We start from the raw sequence: 22,088 nt of genomic DNA, 5'->3' as shown, positions 1-22,088 counted from the left end.
TTAATATGTAACGCTGTACTGTTTTTAACACTGATTGGGAGCCGCCCAGAGTGGCTGGGGAAACTCAGCCAGATGGGCGGGGTATAAATAATAAATTATCATTATTATTATTATTATTATTATTATTATTATTATTCCAAATATCTCCTTAGTCCTCTGCTATCACCTCTTTATCCAGTCTTCCTCCCAATTCTGCATATTCTCCATTTTAGCATTCAGCAAACATGGAACCTTGATGTATCAGTTTTTGCCCCATTTCTAATGAATCATCAGCTGATAATTCTTCCCTTTTCTCCAGTTTACAAACTTCACCTGAACCCAATATACTTAAAATACCAAACTGTTTTCCCTCCCCACCAACCCTTTGGACCAGCCTTCTCCAGTCTTGCACAATTAAAGTGAGTTAAAGGGCTCTGTCACCCAAGGAAATACACTTTAAAAAAAGAGTTGGATGTTTTGTGGTTTGGAACATGATGGGGAAATGTCCTGAAAGTGTGGACTGGGTGAATGAGTAATGGGAAGACATATAAACACCCCTCAAGCAAATCTGGATGAATGCTTATTGTCAAATAATGACCCTGCAAACAAATAGGAATGAATAAAGAGGCTCAATAGAGACCTGATATAAATCTAACCTCTGTGTTAGCAAATTGAGATGAATGTTCAATTAAGCAGGTCATCTGGAGGATCCCAAAACATATATTTTCTAGTACATTCGGCGCATAAATGGGAATCCTCACTTGCCTTCTCTAGTGCTGCCGTACTGCTTCTTAAGTCCAATATCCTGTCCAGAGTGCCTGGTGCAAGCTCTTAAAAAGATGAATACCTCATGATCGTCATAAGATGAGTGCTGTGTGTTCCTTTCCAATGAGATAATCATCTTTCTTTCACTTTCTAGGGCAGGAGCTTAAGTATTGTTTCTCTCTGTTGTGCCTATGCCTCTGGAGGTTTGAATAGGGCTCTGTGGGTTTCCTCAATCACCCATTCATCGTAGCCTAGTTCTAGTCAGGATTGAATTAATCTGTTAATTTGCAAAAGGCAAACTGGTTTCATTGAGGATAGTTTGCAGACTGGATATTCAGTGCCCAGATAGCTGTGGCTCTTTTGCTTCCTTCGGGTGTGTCAGTTCCTAGACCTTTTTCCTCACTCCATCTCTTTCCTGCAGTTTTGGTTTTCTTGTTTCACTGGAAAATGGCAGCTGCTGACATTGAGGCTGTTGCCTCATAACACCATGACTTGAGATGTCTGTTGTCCACAGAATCCACAGGATGAACACCTTCTAAAGCACACAATTGCAGCACAAAATATTGTTGTACTTCATTGGCCACAGATTCCCCCCCCCCCCACTAGATCTGTGAAAAGATCCATGTAGCCCCACACCTTGCCTTGGGGAGTAGTGCCTTCCTTTTCAGTACACAACCTGCTGTGAAGAAGCTTATGCTTTGTCATGCAGGGCAATCCCTATGCATGGTAAATTCCATGGTGTTCAGTAGTGCACAAATCAAGAAAGCACATATAAAGATTATGGCCTTGATTCCTTTAATCCGGAGTTTGTTGTTCGCAACCAAGAAAGGTTTGGCAGACTGGTGCATTCTGAAAAGCCATTTGTCTAGGAACTGTACTGCCACTTAATAACCTTCTCAAGGGACATGGTTCTTAGCATTCATTGGATTACATTTTAATATACTGACTGTGTAGATAATACAGTGAAGAAGACTGGAGAAGGGCTGTAGCTTGGGGTCGACCATCAGCTCTGCATTCAGGAGGTTCCGGGTTCAATCACTGACATTTTCAGATAGGGTTGGGGATGCCTGCTGTCTGAAAGCCCAGAGAACCATTGCCAGTCTGTAGAGCCTACACTGTCTGGCAGTGGCTCTTCAGGGTTTCAGGCAATGCTGAACTAGATGGTGGCTTCCAGTGTTCTTTCATATTAGGGTCAGTTAATCATTTTCTGCCTGTTCTGCAGTGGTTGCTGAACTAAGGATTAAAGCTTTTGATCCAAAGTTTTTACCGCCCTGCCCCCCAGATGCTATCCTCTTCCTCCTCATGTGCATCAGTGAGAGCCAGTGTGGTGTAGTGGTTAAGAGCGGTGGACTCGTAATCTGGTGAACCAGGTTCGCTTCCCCGCTCCTCCACATGCAACTGCTGGGTGACCTTGGGCTAGTCACACTTCTCTGAAGTCTCTCAGCCTCACTCACCTCACAGAGTGTTTGTTGTGGGGGAGGAAGGGAAACGAGAATATTAGTCGCTTTGAGACTCCTTCGGGTAGTGATAAAGCAGGATATCAAATCCAAACTCTTCTTCATCATTCCCCATACCTGGCAGCCTAGCAGAGCTTGTAATAATGCCTCTGTGTCTTTCCCTGACTCGCTCCTTAGCTCTCACTGGGTCTTTTTTTTCTATTCAGGTGGACCGCTACACGCTAAAAAATGGCCGCCACATCATACTTCTAGCAGAGGGCAGGCTGGTGAACTTGGGGTGTGCCATGGGCCACCCCAGCTTCGTTATGAGCAACTCCTTCACCAACCAGGTTCTGGCACAGATAGAGCTTTGGACGCATCCTGACAAGTACGCAGTAGGAGTCCATATTCTCCCAAAAAAGGTGAGTGTTCAGACTTAGGTCCTGTGTTTCTCTGGATGAAAGTGGTATAAAGGTAGTTTTCGTTGGGGGCAGAGGAGGAGATAAACTGACTTCAGACTCTGGAAAGCTGCTGCCAGTCAGAGTAGGCTGATGAAAGGTTTGTGCTGACTGAAGGCAGCTTCCTATGCCCCTTGATTTGAATGTCGGTGAGTTTATGGCTGTGATATGATCTGAACTAGGGGCTCCCCAGCCCTCAGGTCCTTGCAACAACTGCTCTTAATTGTGCAGTGTAATGATTGCCAACAATGCTTCCTCCAGCTGTTGTTGGACCTTGGCTCCCATCATCCTGGACCATTGACTGTAATAGCATGGAATGATGGGAGCGCCATATTGGCTACCCCTAGTCTAGAAAAGCCTCATACTTTGTACAGTATCAACGAGCTAACCTGTGCGCTAGATCATATTTAAATATGTTTGCAACTTCTGCAAAGAATACTTCTTTAGACAGATTAATCTTGCGTGTCACGGGTCAAGAAGCATTGCTCAAGGGTCTTGTGAGTTTTATTTTCTGCTTTGGTGTTGTTGCCTTGCATTCCTGGAAAACATCAATTTGTCCCCAAACCCTTGCTTTTCAAAGGAGTTGGTGCACATGTAATCAAAGGAGAAATGGGAGTTTGTCCTCATTCTTTGTTGTTCCTTCTGGAGCCCAGTTGTAGCTTGTTCTTTTGTATAGGCATGATGGATAAAGGGGAATATACAACTGCTTGAACATCTAAGCAAAGGCAGTCTCAATCTGTTCCTAATTGTCCAAGTGTCCATCCTGTCTTTGTCCTTTTTGCCATTTTATTTCCCTGGGTTTATCCTTAATTATGAGTGAATTATTAATTATCAGTGAATTTCTCTGTTCTGAAAGAGGATGTGGGTTTGAGAGATGTAATAAATTACTAAAAACAAAAAGAGTCGTCTGGCCTCAATTTTCTAAAACAAGCCTGTGATTTTGACAAGATGGTAGTTGTTTGGTGCTTGGCCTAGGCTTAGTCATCTTTGAAATTCAGCCAGAAGTGATTAGAAAAGATTTTCCCTTTGGTAAATAACATAAACCTGTGCACAACCAGCTGACGCACATACTTGCTGGAAGAGCTTTTCCGTTTAGACTAGTCCCCTAGGAAATATGAGTCCCAAATAAATTTTGCTGTTGAGGACGCTTCCCCAATGAACCTGGAGTCACTATGTGCCAGCATTACAACAATCTTGGGATGCTGAAGAAAATTTTGGCAATTGCACAGTGTGCACAGCCTTGGCTCATTGCCTGTCCTTGCCAGGGGATGGGGCCATATGCCTCATTGGGCGTGTGGGTGTTTGTATGCTGCTGCCAGTCAATGTAAGCAATATGGAGCTAAATGGACCTATAAGGTAAAGGACCCCTGACCATTAGGTCCAGTCGTGACCGACTCTGGGATTGCGGCACTCATCTCGCTTTACTGGCCAAGGGAGCCGGCGTTTATCCGCAGACAGCTTCCGGGTCATGTGGCCAGCATGACCAAGCCGCTTCTGGCAAACCAGAGCAGCGCACGGAAACGCCGTTTACCTTCCCACCGGAGTGGTACTTGCACTTGACGTGCTTTCGAACTGCCAGGTTGGCAGGAGCAGGGATCGAACAATGGGAGCTCACCCGGTCGCGGGGATTCAAACCACCGACCTTCTGATCGACAAGTCCTAGGCTCTGTGGTTTAACCCACAGCGCCACCCACGTCCCTAAATGGACCTATAGTCCGATGCAAAATAAGGCAGCCTCCTCAGCTCCATAGTAGTACAGCTTAGTCTTTTACATCCTTTAAACTATTCCCTCCCCTTTCTTTCTTTCAGCTGGATGAAGCTGTGGCTGCTGCTCACCTGGATAAACTTGGCGTGAAGCTAACAAAGCTGACCGATAAGCAGGCGAAGTACCTCGGAATACCCAAAGACGGCCCCTTCAAACCAGATCATTACAGATACTGAGCAGCTAGTAGGGCCCCAAAGATCAAAACACAGGGACGTAAATCTTTCAAAGTACTTGCTTCCCTGCTGGGATTCAGCAGACGGCTCCACCCCAGTCACTTTTTATATAAGCATTTAATAGTGGTTCTAAATTGTCACATTTTGCTCTCCCCACTCACATCTCAGCCCATATTTCTTTTTTAGTGTGAAGTCCCCATGACTTTCCCCAAGCACTTTTTTCTCAAACAACTGTGCAGCCGGCTCCTCAGCAGAGCGGTTGCCATGCTGGAAGGTCTACGAGGAGTCTGCAAATTCACTTATCTTCAGGTCTGTGTTTCCAGGGGCGGCTCCTTTGCATCTTCAGGTACCTGGAGTGATCCTTCCCTAGCGGTTGTAAAGTACAGGCCACACTGCACAGCTGACTTCTTACCTAGCTGCTACATCATGCCTAGATAACTGGAACTTGGCTGGGGTTGACCTGAAACAAAAATGCAGGATTTGCTTGCATCTGCTCACTGGATCTCTCGGATCACAGATGCTGGTCCAGATCTAGCTTTTGGGCAATGTAACATGATCCCACTTTGCATATATAGTCTCCGTAGTAAGAAAGGACCTGAATGTGTCCAGAGAGGCAACGTCTAGAAGCAATTTCTTTTGTGTGTAACAAAATTATAAGCCTGGAGCCAGGGGTTGGGGCAGCCAGTTCTCCAAAGATGCCAGTGGTGAATGTCTACTTGGGCCTAATTTTTGAATCTTGTGCCTGTCATAGTGTCTTAAAACAAGTTTTCTTAATAAAATCTGCAATGGTTGCCTTGTTTTTCTTTATGATATTGCTATCATTTCACATTGTCATCTTAAATATTCACCTATTTAAGGCCACTTTTAAGCAGACGACTTTGTCAATATTCTGTGAATATATAGGGTTGCATCCAGAGTATAACCATTGGAATCAATTGATTTTTTTGTTAGTCATGTAATGTCCACTAATTTCAGTGAGTCTGCTCTGGTTATGACATAGGCTTAATGACATATGACTATAGGCTTCAGCCTATAGTCCTTTTCTGAAGGCAGTTCTTGTATCGCTTAGCACCATATCCTGTGACAGTAAATTCCAAAGAATGACAGCATGGGAGGAAGTCTACAGTATTATAGCGATGGCTCAGGGGAGGCACTGATTTTCACGCACAGGTGTATGGGGTATTTGAAAAGGGAAATTTGAGTGCTCACCCCCAAAATGTGGATGCTAAGGGTGGAATTCACTGTTGTGCAATGATGAACATTTCATCTGCAAGCATTTAAGTTGTTCTGGGGGTTCTCCCAACCACCCTCAGCCAATTTCAGGGGTGGGTAGGGCTGCCATATGTCCGGCTTTTCCTAGACACATCCTGGAATTGCTCAGCAATTGCGTCTGGGCGGATTGTTGCTGAATCAGCAAAATGCCTGGGGGGAAAGCTCAACAACTTTGACCCCACCCTCAAAAAGCAAGCCCCAAAACTTTGTTATTAATCCTAACAGGAAAGCCTCCATAAACCAATAGGGCTGGAGAATACAAATGCCCAGAATCTGTTTTTAAGCTTCCTGCAGTACTTGTATCAATTCACACATCCAGTGATGTTGAAGCTGAATTCTTCATATGCGATTTTCTTTTGGCTCTCGCCATGTGCACAGTTGGGTCAAGATGGCCTTATGTGATCCAGCTCTGTGTGTGCACTTATATGGGATTGCATCGTGATTTTCGGTATCTGTGCCACAAATTCTGCCAAGATAATCACTGCAGACTTGAAAAATTGTGCAAATCTGGTTCACACAGGATTGCCGCCACATGGTCATGGGGAGGACATAAATCCTCCAATTGGTTGAAGAGAAGTTGGCAGCTTCCCAGGTGTGAACTGGTTGTCTTCTGTAGTCTCTGCAGGCGCAGAAAGTGGTTCTATGTCTGCACAGAGCAGACACCAGGAATTTCTTGGGGAGGGAGCCTAGGAGTGAGTGCTCCTACACACCCCCCCCCCGCTTGAAGGTGAGAGTGCCTCCCCCCCCCCCCCAGATAACTATTGTACAAATCATCTCTCAGCTACCCACTGGTTACATGTCTCTCTGAAATGAATGAATCAGTTTCCCTGGTCCTGACCTCTTAAGCTGCGAAGGATGCTGTCATGGCAAGACAATAAATTCTCTGGTCATCTGTGCAATCACTTGACCTGCTCTATCACCTCCACTGCTTTCCTTAAATGGAATACTCTTGCAGCAATAATGAAGAAATGGAGAGGGGTGTCAGTTGCACAAGCACAAAAGAAATGAAAAATTGCTTACAAGAGATGGGGGAAGAGTTAGTGTTTCTTTTTAGAAAGTTCACAGTCATTGCCCTACACAGGTACAGAATCCATGTGTGTCTGTTGGCACAGACAAATGTGGCACCAGTTACAGGTAAATTGCATTTTTAAAAAATAAATAAATTGGGACTTCAACTGGATACATGTTTATGCACATCGCAACTTCTTTACAACCTTCAGTCAATATGCAGGATTCTTATATTGTAATTGCTTGCTTTTCTTTGATATATGCCACAGCTGTTCAAAACCTGGGCATGTTGGTTGGATGAAAAAAAATTACACCTTTTCCTCAGGCAGGTGTGATCTTTTTATATATAAAAAAGTGGTCTGCATTAAGGCCTTCAAACAAGCTGTGGAGGGAAGCACATGTCCCAAGATGGCAAGTTGCCTGCTTCCTTTTGATGAAAACTGGATGTGGGTTTTCCTTTTAACACCTATGCTCCCTTTTTCCTACCTATGGTTTAAGTTGCCTTTTACACTAATTCAGTTTATGGTGTTTGTTGGTAGCCTTGTGCTTCTTTCTGGAGATGGGGAAATGGACTAACAGAGCAATCCTGCACTCTTAAGTAATGCCAGGTGTGGTGCTGTAGGAAATGCCTGAAGCCCAGCTATGCTGGTAGAATGCAAGACATGACACCACCATAGGAATCTGCCTTATACTGAGTTAGACCTTTGGTCCATCTAGCTTAGTATTGTTCACACTGACTGACAAGACTGTGAGAGGCAAGTCCCTCACAGTGTGAGGGGTGGGGGTGCTGCTGTTACCAGGTTATATGAGGCTGTTAGTTGCCAAGTAAGAGAGGAAAGGGAAATGAGTCGTACCTGGTAAAGGTAAAGGGTAAAGAACCCCTGACCGTTAAGTCCAGTTGTGGATGACTCTGGGGTTGCGGTGCTCATCTTGCTTTACTGGCTGAGAGAGCCGGCGTTTGTCCGCAGACAGCTTCCGGGTCATGTGGCCAGCATGACTAAATTGCTTCTGGCAAACCAGAGCAATGCACGAAAACGCCGTTTAGCTTTCCGCCAGAGTGGTACCTATTTATCTACTTGCACTTTTCGGCGTGCTTTTGAACTGCTAGGTTGGCAGGAGCTAGGACCAAGCAACAGGAGCTCACCCTGTCGCGGGGATTAAAACCGCCGACCTTCTGATCAGCAAGCCCTAGGCTCTGTGATTTAGACCACAGCACCACCCGCATCCCTAGTACCTGGTAGGGCAAGACTATTCGGCAAAATAGCAGGAGTGCAGATGGAATGGTCACATGCATTGCCAGGAAATTGGTCGTGGTGGGTGTAATTCAACAATGAATCAATGAGACAGAATTGAAAGTAAATACACATTTCAGCAGTACCCAGTTAGGAGACAGTTAAGATCAAATGTTAACGGTGACAGCAACTGACTAAATGATATCAGAACAGATATCATATTCCGACAATCCTTTTACAAAAACAAATTTTAAAAACCCCAGTATTGGAAAAAATCCTCAGAAAGTTACTACAAGAAAGACCGCTTCACAAAGGAAGTGGACAAGCAGACTATGGGCCAGTTCAATGCTTGGCCCACATGTAATGAATCCCACCACCACCCCTAGGGAGCACATAAAGGTAAAGGTAAAGAGACCCCTGACCATTAGGTCCAGTCGCGGATGACTCTGGGGTTGCGGCGCTCATCTCGCTTTATTGGCCGAGGGAGCCGGCATACAGCTTCCGGGTCATGTGGCCAGCATGACTAAGCCACTTCTAGTGAACCAGACCAGCGTACGGAAACGCCGTTTACCTTCCTTGTACTTTTATGTGCTTTCGAACTGCTAGGTGGGCAGGAGCAGGGACCGAGCAATGGGAGCTCACCCCGTCACGGGGATTCGAACCGCGACCTTCTGATCAGCAAGTCCTAGGCTCTGTGGTTTAACCCACCGTGCCACCCCTGTCCCTAGGGAGCACATAGGGACTAGCAATAACAGGGAAGTTGCTGTCTGTGACACTGCGGCTGTCTGTGTTGGAGGTACTGTGGTGCCATCCTGCATGTTTGTGTGGTGATGCCAGAACATGTAACTGGGAGCATGTCATTATTACCTTGAATTCATTGACTTCTTTACTGCTGCCACAGTCCTTGACTGGTGGGCTGTAGTGATACTCCCAGAGATACTGGGGGAATATCTGTTGTTTGCATTTTCTCCTTATTTTGTTCCCTCCTCAGGAACACCCACCCACACATAACTGGGGTATACAGGTAGGTAGCCGTGTTGGTCTGGCGCAGTCGAAATAAAAATAAAAATAAATAAAAAATTGTCTAGTAGCACCTTATAGACCAACTAAGTTTGTTCTGGTATAAGCTTTCATATGCATGCACACTTCTTCAGATACAGGGTATACAGTTGCTCTGCCCAGCAGAACACACTCCATACCAGATTATTGGCATTTGATGACAATGTGAATAGACTTTCTTTATGCCTTTCTTTAGAACAGAGGTGGGGGGCTTGTATTCCTCCATTCATTGTTGGACTTCAACTCCCATTAATGCCAGAAAATATTATCTGGTGCCTGAGGCAGTCTCTTCAGTCACTCCTGTTTGGGGGATGGTAAAATGTGTGTGCCTGGCATGTGCTGGGACGTCCTTGGATTGTCCAAAGTATGCAGTCAGCTTCCAAGGGAAGAATATTTCAGAGACGACTTCTAGAGTTCTTTCATCTTTAAGAAGCGAAACCCTGTAAGCATTGCCCAGAAAATTCCCACCACTCGAGCACGCCAGCAGTGTGTAAGAAAACAATAAAATATAAGATGAGCTTAGAGTGCATATGAATCTGTCATATCTCCGTGAAGGTTTGCTGAGATTTTTAAAAGGAAGGTGTGTGTTTCCTACAGCCTTTCTAAAACAAAAGAATATGGAACCAGCAGGCATCTTTATGGTACCCGCACTGACAGAACATAACTATCCTGCTTAGCCATTTAGTCCAGCATCCTGTTTGCCTACAGGAAGCCCACTAGCATGACATGCGTTCAAAGAAACCTGCTGCTTGTGATCCCCAGGAACTGGTATTCAGAGGCATGCTGCCATCAGTCTTGGAAATATAAGTATAGAGCTGCTATGACAAGCAGCCATGGGTAGCCTTATCCTCCATTAGTTTGTCTAACCGTCTTTTAATGCCATCTAAATTAATGGCCACCACTATATATTGACACAGGAATCCTTTTAATTATTATATTTAATGGGGCTGCCAAGTTTTAACCTATACATTTCAGATTTCCCAGGACAGTGGATGATAAGCTAGTTGCAGCTTCTCCCACGAATTAGTCTCTCATTTCTCTTCTCCCATGAATTAGTCCCTCATTTCTCTTAATTGACATCACATCTACTTGCAGTAGCAAGCAGAACTCTAGGGCTGTGTACATACTTCCATTAAGTCTACATCTAGTGCATTCCCACTCACACTGCATTAGCCACAGGTAGGGGCTGAAGGTAGGGATAGAAAAACCAAGTCCTCTTGATTTTGCATTTTCCCAAATCCTCTTGATTTGCAAGAATACATTCATTTTAATGCACACTTTTACCTAATATTTGCATTTTGTAAACATCGGTTGGGTGGACCAGCGGCATTGTGAAATTTGAATAAGTGCAAATTTTGAAAGGGGGGGGCTAAGTTTCAGTTCTCAAATCATTTCAGGAAGTGCCTATTTGATACATTTGCCTTTAAATGTGAACTGAAATAAGTTTCTCTCTCATCCCTAGCCACAGTCCACACCTATGCTGTCATTTCTTTTTAAATGCTCCATTTCCTCATAAACCAGCCACAATCGAATTAGAATACATAATAAAACGTATGAAGACATCCATGCCCTAACTCTGCCCACTGGTGTGGACAGACAGCAGGTGACTTGGAAATAGATCCAGCCGTACTGATGTGAACAATAATATGCTAATACAGTCGAAAAAGCAACAGAGGTGGGGGAAGAACCCTGCTGCATTTTAAGGTGCTGGCGCTGCACACAGCTTGGGTGTGATGCCCAGTCAAAGGAAGATGGCAATGTCCGAAAAAGAAACACATGTAGGACAGGGACAGAGATGGAATGTATGCAAGCAGCTGTGACTCTCTTCTCTCCTGCTGCACTGTGGGAGTTAAAGATACGTTGCAGGCATAAAATGCCATTGAATACTTCTTTTCTAGTAATCAGCCACCCTTCTCTCTCTTTCTGGCTACAGTTATGGATGTCTGTTTTTGTTACTGTGATGGTTCTTCTACTCTAATATTCTCCCCCACTATGTAACGTTCTACACCTCTTTTCTTTCTTTTGTACAATTCAGCTAACATCTGTTTGGGGGGGGAATACTTCCCAGCATCATCTGCTTGAAATCATGCCTAATATGTGGTTTATGTGACACTCAAAAAGTGAAAGATGAGATCTTGGTACAATTACACCTTCTTGAAGAATTTAAGTTCTGAGACGTACAACTTCTTTTCTCTTCCTCTTTTTGCCTTTAGTCTTTTTATCCTACCTAATTCTTTTCCCACAAGGAGGAACTGCCTTCTCCCAGTTTCCATGCCATAAAATTGGATAGCCCTTGCTGTCTTTGTCTAAAGGTGGGGGATAACAGTTATAGCAGTTGATTGGACAGATGTGGTTGTATTGCACACACACCATACACTTAAAGCAAATCCCCTCAAACAAAGAAGCCTGGGAACTGTAGTTTACCTCTTACAGAGCTATGATTGCATCACCCTGAACAAACTACAACTCCCAAGATTCTTTGAGGGAGCGGGGACACGTTTTAAATGTGCTTTAATTCAACCACCACAAAGCCAAGATAAAGCTAGAAAAGGCAACTGAGTAGTGTTAATGGAGGAATCCGAGGGCTCCCTTGGACAAAAAAAAATGAGGACAAAAGCCAGGAATACCAGAGCAAAACAGCAGCCAGTACGCTTGGTCTTTATTGAAGACTGTCGCGACAGGACTCCCACCTGCCACCAGGTGAAACAAAATGGAAGCCCAGAACAAAAGAAGATCCCAACTTTTATTAGTTACTAATCCTCCAAACTACACCCCTAGAACTACATCACAACTACATCATGACTACATCATTGACACATCACAAAAAGGAGGGGTTGAGGGAGGAGTTGTGGAGGTAACCTGAGTATCTTGTCACCTGGCTGGTTCCTCCTTTCCCCCTCCCCATGAGTCATTTCCAGAGGACAAAGGGGAGCTGGCAGTTTCCTGCCCCCAGAGGGAAGATCTGACCATTGTCCTTTGTTCCAGTCCATGTTGAATCCACTCCCATATGCAAGTCCTTTGTGACCTTGATGGTCTTCTGTCTGGGAACATCAAGATTGTCATGCCAACTGGGTAGGGCTCCTGTGTATGTGCTGGTATGGTTAAGGGATTATGGCCGTCCTGTATCCAACCATCCCCCTTTGATAGTCCTTCCTTCATGGAGTAAAATAAAAGTGGACCGGTGTAAATCCGATGTATGGTTGATTTGCTATGAATTTATAACAGAAACGTTGCATATGTCGTGTGTGAGTGTGTCGTGTTTGTACAAACTGAATGATTGGGGGGGCGTGTTTCCTGCAACAGTAGACACTTGCACTGAAAATGACTGAATGTTGCCCATTCTTAAATATCTGTATCACCATTGCAACTTGTGATCTTGCTATGTAAGGAGAAGGGGAATAAACTAGAGGAACACCTCGGGTAAGCAGAAAAACAAAATGTGTCTGTATTCCCCCCCCCCCCCTTTGGCAATCTAGAGGTGCTTGGGGCAGGGGGAAATGCACTGTGTTTATGGGCCTGATTTTGTGAGAAATGAAACAGGGAAGGAATCAGCAGGAAGGAAGAATGATAAGGCAAAGTACTGATGAGAAGCAGGTGTGTTGGCCAGGGACCTTCAGAAGGAGCTGGCAGCCTCCTGGTGCTTTTAAAATAATGGCGTAATCTTGGCTAAAAGGATGAGATTACATTTCATCTTTGGATCAATTTGTGGTGTTTTCTGCTGCACAAATGATGAGCTGGGAGGTTTGGCCCACAGAAGTAGCAATAAAATCTTTGTGCCATCTTCTCTAGCTGGGCTAACTGCAGTTGCCAAAGGAAAAAGGTAACTTTATGTTCATTACTCTTCTGTTTGGGCAAGATAAACATTTTTATTAGGCACCTAAGGATTCTACATAAAACAGTATTCAGCCATTTCTGGCCCTTTGTAATAAATGAAGCTGTTGCCTTTATCTGTAATACATAATCTGATATTTTCCTTTCTCAAGATTTGACCCGTTACATTTTTTGGTGTCTTCTTGTCTGATTTCAATTCCTGTTCCTTTCTTTGTGTCTTTTTTTTGGGGGGGGTAATTGATGTTAATCCAGCACCAATAGTGCCCACTTATTGAAAATGTGGGCAATCTTTTAAAAGATCAAATTTCACAAAATGTAATCAAAAGCTCCACAACATTGTTGCAAAAGAGCGAAGTTGTATTCCTAAAGTTTCAGAAATTGTATCTCTGCATCTTCCACAGCAAATGAGTAACAACTGTACATCTAGGAAGCCCTTCTGAGTCTCATAAGATTCAATGTTGTTCTGTTTACTCAATTGCGATATGTACCTCTGACAGAGGAATGCATGAGCTCCAGTTACTCAGTGGTGTTTTTCATGGGTTATATTATGGGTAGGCAAACTAAGGCCCGGGGGCCAGATCCAGACCAATCATCTTCTAAATCCGTCCAGCAAACTGTCTGGGAATCAGCATGTTTTTACATGAGTAGAACGTGTCCTTTTATTTTAAATGCATCTCTGGGTTATTTGTGGGGCCTGCCTGGTGTTTTTAAATGAGTGGAATGTGTGCTTTTATTTAAGATGCATCTCTGGGTTATTTGTGGGGCATAGGAATTTGTTCATCTCCCCCCCCAAAAAAATATATAGTCCAGCCCCCCACAAGGTCTGAGGGACAGTAGACCGGCCCCCTGCTGAAAAAGTTTACTGACCCCTGGTTATGTCATGTAGTTAAGTGCAATCTCTCTCCCCCCACCCCATCTCTTGTATTAGTGATACTGCGGCCACCCAAAACTCACTTTTAATGAATTCTTTTGCCCTCAGTACATTGGCAAATGGCCACCACATCAGTCAGTAGAGAAACCTAAATTTCCAGAAACTAATCAGTGCTCCCCAGGGGAAACAGAACGCTTTAGCAAAAGAAACAGCCGTTTATTTAAAGAATTGCTTCTTATTGTGGCACCTGGCTATTGAGGTGATGAGTTTTAGCTAAAATGACAAATACTATTCAGGCTGGCCTTACCTCCCCAAGGGCCCTCCAGATTTTATAAACCGTTTTCATCTGCAAGATGATTGGGGATTTGGCCAGTTTTCTTTCAAGATCAAAAGGAATTCCAAGATCAAAAGAAGATTCTTGTTGTATGTGAATGTTTCTCTGGTTTGGGTTGAATTGGAGAGATTTGTGGCCTAGCTGGGAGGATGGAATGTGGGGAGGGTAGGAGAAAATGAATTTCATCAAATAAACATAGCATTACAAAATGGGCCCGAGTCTGTGCTGTGTAGGTAGACCTTACCTGAAGAAATAAAAAGTGAGAGGAGGGGCTGGTGAAGCACATTGCCGGTTGGAAGGGGGTTGTATCTCTTTGAAGCTTGACAAAGTTTATTCAGCTGTCATTTTGGCTGGTCATCTGTTCAGGGCTGGCTACAGCACCTGGATTCCCTTGGTAGTTACCAGGGAATCAGCACCATGACAAGGCCCATCATTGATGCTCATTGTCCTCACTATATTTCTGAAGCAACACTGCCTTTGGAGAAACTGGAGAATTAAAATGCTAGTCCTCAGCAGCCAAATGCTGTTGCTGCTACATGTGACATATTAAACTGTGTGTGCTATAATGAGTCACACTGTACATACTTAAAGTATGGAACTCATTCTCACAAGAGGCAGTGATGGCCACCAATTTGGATGGCTTTAACAGAGAACTGGACGAATACACTGGGCATAAGGCGATCAGTAGCTGCTTGGCATAATGGCTTTCATTGTCAGAGGCAGCACGTATCTGAATATTAGTTGCTGGGAATTGCTTCTGTGTAGTGGAAGTGCTGGCTTTGGTTGGACTAAAGTGTTGAACTAGGACTGTGAAGACCCAAAATCAAATTCCTACTCAGTCATGAAGCCCACTGGGTGAACTTAAGCCAGCCATGCTCTCTCAGCCCACCTCACAGGGGTGTTGTGTGAATAAAATGGGGGTAGGGTGGAGAACCGTGTATGCTACCTTGAACTCCCTGGAGCAAAGTTGGCATTTAAATATAATAATAAATATAATGTAATCATCAATAGACTAATGGAATTAGCTTTTTGACAGAAGAGAGAAAATAATTTGGTTGAAAGACAGACATAAACTTGGAGCCCACCATTCAGAAGTTTGAAGCAGAATATAATAGTTTCATTCATATACTGAGAGAAGACCTTGAGAGGCTCAGAGCTTTTGAGCAAAAGGATGTATAATATTCATTGTGGAATCATCTCCACAGTTTCCTTTATAATCACATTTCTACTGATATTATTATGTATGTTACTCTACAATCTATATTATCTTGACAGTGATCAGGAAATTTTCCTTCCCAACCCAATTATTTTTAAAAGTCAAGAAGCATTATTTTTGATAAATACTTTATTCGTTTCCATACCCTGTAAACGATCACGCAATGTGAGCCACGGCCAAGAAATTCAGTAAGGCATATGATTATTTCACAGTGCTTATTGTGGAACATATTGTCCTTTTTGCCATTAATTATCATGGTAATGAGTCACAGGAAATATTAGAAACAACATCTTGCGCACACCTTTGTATCTAAATACAGTAGTGGTGAAAAAGCAGTAGTAACAGAAGATCATGTGAGTGTATGGAAAAAAGACACAATTAATTTCCGGTTAATTCTAAATGCATAACAAAATAGTTAACTGCGGGCCAAAGGAGATATGACATCTGGGTGAAAGCAAGTAATGTGCACAGTTTAAAAAAATGTCAAAAAGTCATTATGGGGGGAGGAGAGGATATCGGGACTGTTTTCAATCCCCCTGACTTCTCCTGATAAAATTACCTCTGAAGCAGCCAATGGGAGCTCTCCCCTTCAGAACTAATAGGAGTTTTGGGGAGGGAAAATTTTCATTGGATTTTGAAGTTGGGGATATGGTCAAATCTTTCCCTGTGCACCATGCTATCAACATCACATCGAATTTGGTCCTGAATTACTGTGTTAAAAATCTCATAAAGGTCTAAGTAAAAAATATTTAACTGCATTTAGCTGCCCATGTGCTTGTTCACATCTCCACACACGTATACATGCCCACATGTAGACCAAATGTTGATTTGCTTTTCTTACCAAACTTTATGCTGCTTCGAAGTAAATAAACTCTAAATGAATACATCTTAATACTGGTCTTCAAATATCGGAAGGGCTGTTAATGCAGAGTATGAAATAGGCTTCCTCTCTGTTGCTCTGGAGATCAGGACTAGAACCAACAGGTAAAAATGGCAGGAAAGCAGATTTTAGATCTCTGTTTAGGCAAAACTCCCTAACGATAAATGTGGTTTGACAGTGAAGCTGTGCACATGCTGTAAATGTAAAGATGACCGCCCCCTGGAAAGAATTCTGATAGCTGTAGTTAGTTAAGTGCTGAGAATTGTAGCTTTGTGAGAAGTAAGCTACAGTTCCTCAGGAGGTGGGGGACTTTCCTTTGCTGGAGATATTTAAACTCAAAAAATCTTCATTTTCTGCAAAAGAGGTGTTTGTTGTTGTTGAAACAGGGAGAGTGGGAACTTCAGAAGAAGAAAAATGTGGGACTGGTGTGGAGCCTAAGTTGATAACAATATCTTTCCCCCCCAAAATTATATCTATGTTATAAAAGCCTTGCTTCTCCCTAGTAATGGTGGGGCTCTTTCACAAAGCGGAATTTGTCAAATTCGTACTTTCTGAAACAATATGAGAAGTGCACTTAACCAAATTTTGTGATGCAATTGTTTCACCAATTAGAGTTGACAAAAATGCACATATTAGGTAAAAATATGTATAAAAATGAATATATTCTTGAACATAACATATAAAATGCATTATATGGCTAGAAATTGCTTGCAAAAAAGCGTATATTAGTCAAAACTGCATATGTGTATATTAGACTAAATTTCCACTGAAATGCTGAAGAACTTTCACGAGGATCTTGAAACAGAAAATTGTCAAATTTCTCTAGAAATATGCAAAACCAAATTTAAGATTGGAAAAGTGAGAAATACAGAGAACCAAAAATTGACAGAAGTATCAGTGAGCAAAATGGGATTTACTTTCATTTTTGTTTTTGCATAGGATTGCAGGATTAAGAACTGATTGTTATTGGAATGGAATATTAATGGAATTGAGAAGAAAACCACATATTTGGTTCCTAAACCTGTATTTATTGAGCTAATACAAATGTGGGGCAAAGAGGATATTTGCCAGTGAGATTTGGTGGGTGATAAGGAAGAGTGCTTAAACTTTCTTATACTAGAGGGGCCACTAGGGGCGCATCAGAAGATGGCTGACAATAACATCTCTCCGACCCATACGAGGTAATTTGGAGGCTGTGATGGGAGTAATAGCCTCCCTACCCCCCCGGATTGTGGGGGGGGGGCCTGCCCTTGCCTGCTGTGCCCTATACCACCCCCGAATTTGAGGGGATGGGGGCACTAGGCAGAATGCCCTTCTGTGGATATCGGCGCTCCTGGACGCTGCCTCTGATCCGCGCCTCTAGCTGCAAGAACCTCAAAAGAAACGATTAGGATGAAGCGAATGCACATATTTCAAGGAAGGAGGGGGAGTAAAGACTGCTAACAGAAGAGACCTCTGATAAATGAGACGAGTCGGAAGAACAAGAATTAACCAGATGAAGACACACAAAGACTCGGTATGGCAAAAGGATTGGATGGGGGAGGGGGAAAAACTTTCCTTTCTTTCCTCTATGTGATTAAACAAGAATTCCCCCCCTCACAAGTCAGAAATGTCGTTTGAAGGACTTAAGCTGTGGATTTATGTCTGTGTGGAGATAAACTTTCTAACCAAAGCATGCTTTAAGAAGAGCGTGGAATGTATAAGGGCTTTGGAATGATGCAGTTAAAAATACCGTCGCCATATTGGGAAGTTCTGCCGGAGGACTTACCGTATTTTTCGCTCTATAGGACTCACCAGACCACAAGACGCACCTAGTTTTTGGAGGAGGAAAACAATAAAAAAAATATTCTGAATATCAGAAGCCAGAACAGCAAGAGGGATCACTGCGCAGTGGAAGCAGCAATCCCTCTTGCTGTTCTGGCTTCTGGGATAGCTGCGCAGCCTGCATTCGCTCCATAAGACGCACACACATTTCCCCTTACTTTTTAGGAGGGAAAAAGTGAGTCTTACAGAGCAAAAAATACGGTAAGTCTGGGAGGAGAAATAGAGAAATAGAGCTGTTTTTATATTGTGGGTGAAACTTCTCAGAGGGACTTAAGAACGACAGTTCTGTGATTAATGATGGAAAGAGCGATGTTATTTATGAATGCGATGATATATGAAAACCATCTCGATTTGAGGATTGGATAAACGGAAAATTCACACAGGATTATTATTGGTGTTTATCGGCTTAAGGAGATTATCAGAAGAGATCGTAAAGAAAAAAGAGAAAATATACGAACAAGATGAGATGCGGAAACAGCAAGATAAGACTGGATGGACATTAGCAAGAAGATGATCAGAATCCCCCTTCGGATCTTGAAATATGGGTCCCCTCAACAAAATTTAAAATTCGGCTTTGTAATTTGGAATTTATGTGATGTGATTTGATTGGTCGGTTAATAAAAATTATTAAAAAAAATAAATAAACTTTCTTATACTAACCACTTCTCTCCTGCAAATGATTCTCCCGCCTATCTTCCCCTCAGCTGAACTTACTGCTTTGGAGCCCAGGTGGGTGAAGAAACAATTCAAATCACTGGAAAGGGCATTTGTAGGGGAGAATCAGCAGCTGGAAAACTTCTTCCACTGCTGTTTCCTTTTAAGTTCCACCAGCCCTCATATTTCCCTTGTAAGGAAAACACGGAGTTGGGGACACCATATTTTCATCATGTGGTTCCACCTAAATAAGGAATTCATGATCTAGGCTGCAGTATTTCTATTTTGTTTTGCTGTGGTATTAGGCAGTCTCCTGACATAATATGTTATCCAACCCAAGTTAAACACATTTAAAGCCTAATTGATTTCAATAAAAGCGAAAACCACATTCTTAATTATCTTCTACAAGTTATTATCTTTCATTTGCTTCTGCTAATAATTGTATTTTTACTCTAGCACAGCCCCTCCCAACCTTGTGCCCTCCAGTTGTTCTGGATTACACCTCTCATCAGCCCTCAGTCCAAAACATCTGGAGGACACTCAATTGGGGAAGGCTGCATGAATCATTATTATTTGTCTGCTTCTCTTTCATTCCCATCTTCATGTATTGGTCTTTAATAACCAGTGTGATATTTTTATTACTCCTTTTTGAAGAGGAGCCCTCACAGCTGGGATTTTGTTAAGTTTGCTTGACAACCATACTACAAGGCTCCCTGATATTTTGTGCTGCCATTAATTTAAAAAAGCAGGTTATGATGCTGTGCAAGATTTCTGCTGTTTGGTGGAATCCAACAAAAGGCAGAAATGGGTTTACTGGATTGAGGCCAAGGTGGCTGGTTTGTCCTCTGTCAACACTTTCATATTAGACAACAAGATCAACATGCCATGCTAAAAATCTGAACTCTAATTTTGGAGAACATTATTGTGAATTTGGAAATGATTGAAACCTCATATCTGAACATCACTGGATGGATGGCTGCTTTTATGGTGTGAACTATCCCTTCTTTTCACTTTGGGGTTTTTCTTCGTAAGCAAATTAAGTGCAGATCTCCAACGCTGTAGGGCTGATTAGAAGTACCGTAATTGTTATGAGCATTTTAATAGAATCCAACTTTCTAAGATTTATGGCAGTCAATAGACAATGTTGAGGGAGACAAATGTTCTTTGAGGTTTTGTCTGTCACTGCTTAGACTCCCTCTTGGTCTCTGTCTCTGTCTTTCTGTCCCAACTTCATAGAAGGATGGACTAGCAAACCTGCCCTCCACTCTCTCTTAACATCTGGCCTTTATATTGAGCACTGGTCTTTGAAGAGGGTGAAAAAGAATTATATAGCAAAGGCATAAAAACAAACGTTTCTGAGCCCACTGAGCCCACAGAATACATCTATATTTTTTGTGTCTCTTTGTTTACTTTGTTCTCACACAGTTCTCTGTAAGGAAATCCAAGTCTGCAAGTTATCCTCATGCCCCAGAAAGCCCAATGACAGATGATTCACTGTGCTTTAATACAGATGTGAGAGCACATCTTAAGAAAATAGCCCCTGTATGCTTGGGGAATGTGTGAAGGGCACTCATGTAAATTCTGCTTGGATATAGCCACGTTATGCACTACACTGAGTGAGGTGGCAGAATTACAGATTGTACCACCATACCAGTGTTCAACAGCCTGGTGCTTCTAGATGGTTTGGGTTTTATAATTCTCATCAACCTCAGCCAGCACATTGCATGACTGTTGTTTGGAGGGTACAAGATTGGTGAAGGGTGAACCACGTAATGCTAAACCTTTTTCACATTGTGCTAATTAAAGCCTGTTGACTATTAAAGCTCTATGATGGATTTAGGGGTTGTTATTATTTCTGTATAGACCATAGCTTTTTTATATTAAAAAAATCATCATGGTGTGTTTAGAACATAATCAACCACTTCAACCATAATATACCACTTTTTTGGGGGGGGGGATTTGTAGAACACTTTTTTTTTGCAAAATCTCAAAAAACATTCTGACAGCTGAATCTTGGCATATGGCAGCTCTAACCAGAAGCAATGCAGTTCAGAATTCAGGCATGGTTAGGATTGTACTGTTGTTAGTCCGCCACCTCATCAGAGCATAAGACAAGACCTGCTGAATTGGTTCAAAAGTTCCTCTAATTTAGTACCCTGTTCCCAACAGTGATCAATCAGATTCTTCTGGAAAGGGACTTCACATCCCCCTTAGTTTTTTTGTATTCAGCAGTACAAATGGGGACGTACAAAAAACCAAAGTTCACTGTTTTAATTTGTATGCATTCTCCTCCTAAATTAAATAGTTTTTTTTAAAAAAAATTAAACATTAATAAGTGTGCCAAAAACTCATCTTCCTAAATATGCATATATAATGCTTTGCTATGTTGCGTGTTCATGTTCAGGGGAATTATTTTAAATTGACGCCCGCAGATAAAAACAAGACTATTGTTACACTGGTAAATATCCTGGAGGAAATAATATGCAGGAGGATTTTGGAAAGATCTTGGACATTCGGCTACCAGCACCCTGACCATGGACTATGCTGTCTGGGACTGATGGGAATATGAAAACATTTGGAGGGCCACAGCACAGCTGGCAACATCTGGAGGGCCACAGCACTGATCAAAAGTTCCTCTAATTTGGTATCCTGTTCCCAACAGTGAGTCCCTGTCTTAAAGGGACCGCTTTTCTCACTTGTGAATTGTTTCGCTGAGCGACAAAGCAATATTGGCACACACTTATCAAATTATGTATATTATTCAGGTGCCTGAATAATTTGACCATGGGTACTATATGCAATTTTCTGTTCTTCCTCAGGCAATAAGGTGTCTTGAGCCAGCCCTGAACCTTCAGTATTCTCTTTAAGTCATGCAGATAAAGGTGATTTCTTTTACAGTGCATCTATGCATATAGATGCCTTTTGATATCCTCTCTTCTTCAGTTTTTCAATACGGGGGTTCTATTTTGGTATAAGCCAGGGGTAGGCAACCTAAGGCCCGGGGGCCGGATCCGGCCCAATCGCCTTCTAAATCTGGCCTGTGGACGGTCCGGGAATCACCATGTTTTTGCATAAGTAGAATGTGTCCTTTTATTTTAAATGCATCTCTGAGTTATTTGTGGGGCATAGGAATTCGTTCATCCCCCCCAAATATAGTCCGGCCCACCGGCCCATGGTCTGAGGGACGGTGGACCGGCCCACAGCTGAAAAAGGTTGCTGACCCCTGGATAAGCAGTCTTATTTCCCTTGGTTATCTTCAGCTTGCTGTACAAACATTCTATATCTATAGTTATTTTTCTTTATTGACAGTATGCCAACATTGGTTCATTAT

General features: G+C 42.7%; 1 protein-coding gene across 1 annotated transcript in view; it reads left to right on the top strand.

The window, feature by feature from the left end:
* Nucleotides 1-5,367, top strand: part of AHCY (adenosylhomocysteinase) — a 29,789-nt gene extending 24,422 nt beyond the window's left edge. Inside the window, exons 9-10 of the mRNA XM_053393952.1 lie at nucleotides 2,408-2,602; nucleotides 4,448-5,367. Coding sequence (XP_053249927.1) covers nucleotides 2,408-2,602; nucleotides 4,448-4,579 — 327 coding nt within the window. The 3' untranslated portion in view covers nucleotides 4,580-5,367. The remainder of the gene's footprint in view (nucleotides 1-2,407; nucleotides 2,603-4,447) is intronic.
* The last annotated feature ends 16,721 nt before the right edge of the window (nucleotides 5,368-22,088 follow it).

The sequence above is a fragment of the Podarcis raffonei genome, chromosome 6 (assembly GCF_027172205.1).
Source record: "Podarcis raffonei isolate rPodRaf1 chromosome 6, rPodRaf1.pri, whole genome shotgun sequence".
NCBI lineage: Eukaryota > Metazoa > Chordata > Lepidosauria > Squamata > Lacertidae > Podarcis > Podarcis raffonei.
The sequence above is the reverse complement of the archived record's forward strand: the minus strand, read 5'-3'. Positions and strand labels throughout refer to the sequence as shown.